General features: G+C 76.9%; 1 protein-coding gene and 2 non-coding genes across 3 annotated transcripts in view; 1 reads left to right on the top strand and 2 right to left on the bottom strand.

Annotated features, from left to right (window-relative positions):
* LOC128776954 (28S ribosomal RNA) overlaps positions 1 to 20 on the bottom strand; it is a 4,643-nt gene extending 4,623 nt beyond the window's left edge. Inside the window, exon 1 of the ribosomal RNA XR_008422069.1 lies at positions 1 to 20. This exon is cut by the window's left edge and continues 4,623 nt beyond it. This is a non-coding gene — a ribosomal RNA (28S ribosomal RNA).
* LOC128776948 (basic salivary proline-rich protein 4-like) overlaps positions 1 to 2,500 on the top strand; it is a gene marked incomplete at its 3' end in the record, with an annotated part of 11,545 nt that overhangs the window by 1,309 nt on the left and 7,736 nt on the right. The window contains exon 3 of the mRNA XM_053901897.1: positions 479 to 1,240. Within this exon, the coding sequence (XP_053757872.1) occupies positions 479 to 1,240 (762 nt within the window). The remainder of the gene's footprint in view (positions 1 to 478; positions 1,241 to 2,500) is intronic.
* On the bottom strand, positions 1,775 to 1,927 carry LOC128776952 (5.8S ribosomal RNA). Its single transcript, XR_008422067.1, has one exon. It is a non-coding gene; the product is annotated as a 5.8S ribosomal RNA (ribosomal RNA).

The raw sequence follows: 2,500 nt of genomic DNA, 5'->3' as shown, positions 1-2,500 counted from the left end.
CCACGTCTGATCTGAGGTCGCGTCTCGGAGGGGCGCACGCGCGCGCGCGCGCGCCAGGAGGAGCCCCGCGAGGCCAGGGCGGAGGGGCGACGAGAGGACCGGAACGCCGGCCCCCGGGAAGAGGCCGCGGTCCGCACCCGCCCGGTTCTCCGGCCGACACCCAACGACGCAAAACACCCCAACGACGCCCGAGCCGCCAGCCCCCCCTACCGACGACCCCCCCCCCCCAACGCACCAACAACCCCCTTTCCCCTCCAAACCCTCCGCGAGGGAGGGAGGGAGAGAGAGAGAGAGCGAGAGCGCGGGAGGGGAGAGAGCCGGGAGGGGAGGGGGGACGGGGAAGGCAGGGTGCGCGCACGCGGGACGGACACGGCGGAACGGCGGGCGGGCAGGCGGGAGCACGGGCCGGCGGCACAGGCGGGAGCCCTGCCGGGGTTGGAAGGCGGAGGGGGGGGGCGAGGAACGGGGGGTCGGGCAGGGCCCGAGGCGCGGGACGCGCCGCCTCGCGACGACCCCGGAGGGGGAACCGCGGCGAGCGGCGCGGGGCGGGGGAGCGAGGGGGGGAAGCGGGCGCGGGCGTGGGGGGGGTCCGAGCGCGGCGGTCGCCCCCGACCGCCGGCCCTTTTCCCCCCACGCGACGCACCCGGCCTCCCCCCACACACGTCCCACGTGCCCCGCGCTCCCACCGCGGCCCCGGACCGGGCCCGGCGGACGGCGCGGCACGCCTCCAGCCACAGAGACCCCCGCGGAGAACCAACACCCCCCCAACACCGCGACAACGCGGGCTCGGGGCACGCAGTGCGGCGCGGCCGCAACCCGGGGGGAAGCGCGCAGCGGCGGGCGACGCCGCGGCGTCCCGCGGGCCGCCGCCGGGGCACGCATCCCCGGGGCGCAGCCCCGCGCGCGACTCGGCCTCGGCGCGAGCCGCCCCGACAGGGCAAAGGGGGCCGGGATCGCCGGCGGGGAGCGGGGGCGGGGCCGCGGCTCAGGCCCCCGACCGCACGGCCGCGGACCGGGAGAGGAGGGGGCCACGGCCGGACCGCCGCGGTCGCCGCCCGGGGCAAGGCGGCGAGAACGACGGCGCTCCGGATCCGCGCCTCCACCCCCCACGACGGCCCGCGGGACCGCGCGGCACGGGGCACCGCAAAACCCTCCCGAGACCCGGGCGGCGATCCCAAAGACCGCGTGCGGCACGAGGGATCTCCTCCAGAGGGACCGCGGCGGCGGCCGCGGCCCTCAGGCGCGAGCTCTCCTCGCCCTTCCCTTTTCTCGCGGGCGGCGACCGGCCGCCTCGGCCTCTCCCCCCCAGCCCCACCTCTCCCCCCCCCCCAACCACCCCACGCCACCGCCCCACGGGCGCCGGCCCCCAGCCCCCGTCCCACGCCCTCCCACGTCCCACACACAGGCCACCGCCGAGCGGACCCGGCGGGGCGAGGCGGGGGCGAGGGGGGTGCTGAGGGAGGCGGCGGGGACCGGACACACGGGGCCGGGGAGGGGGCGGGGAGGAGGAGGAGGAGGAGGAGGAGGAAGGAGGGAGGGCCGGCAGCGGCGGCCACCGTCGTCTGCACTTAGGGGGACGGAGGGCCCGGCGGCCAGGACGACCCTCTCCCCGGCCCGCAGACGACCCCGCACACCGAACCGCCGCGCAGGCGGGCGTGGCGGGGCGCACTCGGGCAGGGGCGGGCGCCGGCGGGACAGGCCCTGCGAGGGAACCCCCAGCCGCGCCTTACCCCCGGGAGAGAGACCCACCCGGGGGAGGCGATTGATCGGCAAGCGACGCTCAGACAGGCGTAGCCCCGGGAGGAACCCGGGGCCGCAAGTGCGTTCGAAGTGTCGATGATCAATGTGTCCTGCAATTCACATTAATTCTCGCAGCTAGCTGCGTTCTTCATCGACGCACGAGCCGAGTGATCCACCGCTAAGAGTCGTACGAGTTTTTGTGATCGCCGGGAGGGCCAACCCCGAAAAGGGGCGACCCCCCCAACCTGGCACAGCACATCCCCGAAGGGTGCCTCCGGCCGGCCAGCGAGAGACAACAAAGACCAGACTCCGAGAGGTCGGAAGGGTTGGAACAGGGCAAGTCCAGCAGCCCGCCCCGCCACGCGGACGACGCGCGGGGCGAGCTCGGAACAACCCCACAGGCGCCCAGGGGGTTCCCGCCTGTCCCCTCCCCCCAACACACACCCAAGGGACACGGGGCGCACGCACACGCACACGCTCACGCACCACCCGGCAGCCGCCGGGCAAGCCCCCTCCCGGCAACCGGGGAGGGCCGTGGCGCGGGCGCAAGCGCGGCGGCGCCCCGGCCTGGGGCGGCGGGGGGCGGGCAGCGGAGTCTGGAGGAGACACGGGAAGACCAGCCTCCACGGCTCCCCACGGGCCCGACCGCCCCGACCCGAGGCGGACGGGCGACCCCCAAAGGGTCTTTAAACCTCCGCGCCGGGACGCGCTAGGTACCTGGACAGGATGGAGGCGGGCGAGGTGGGTGGGGGACGAGGGA

Source organism: Panthera pardus, unplaced genomic scaffold, assembly GCF_024362965.1.
Source record: "Panthera pardus isolate Hobbes unplaced genomic scaffold, ASM2436296v1 HiC_scaffold_144, whole genome shotgun sequence".
Taxonomy (NCBI): domain Eukaryota; kingdom Metazoa; phylum Chordata; class Mammalia; order Carnivora; family Felidae; genus Panthera; species Panthera pardus.
The sequence above is the reverse complement of the archived record's forward strand: the minus strand, read 5'-3'. Positions and strand labels throughout refer to the sequence as shown.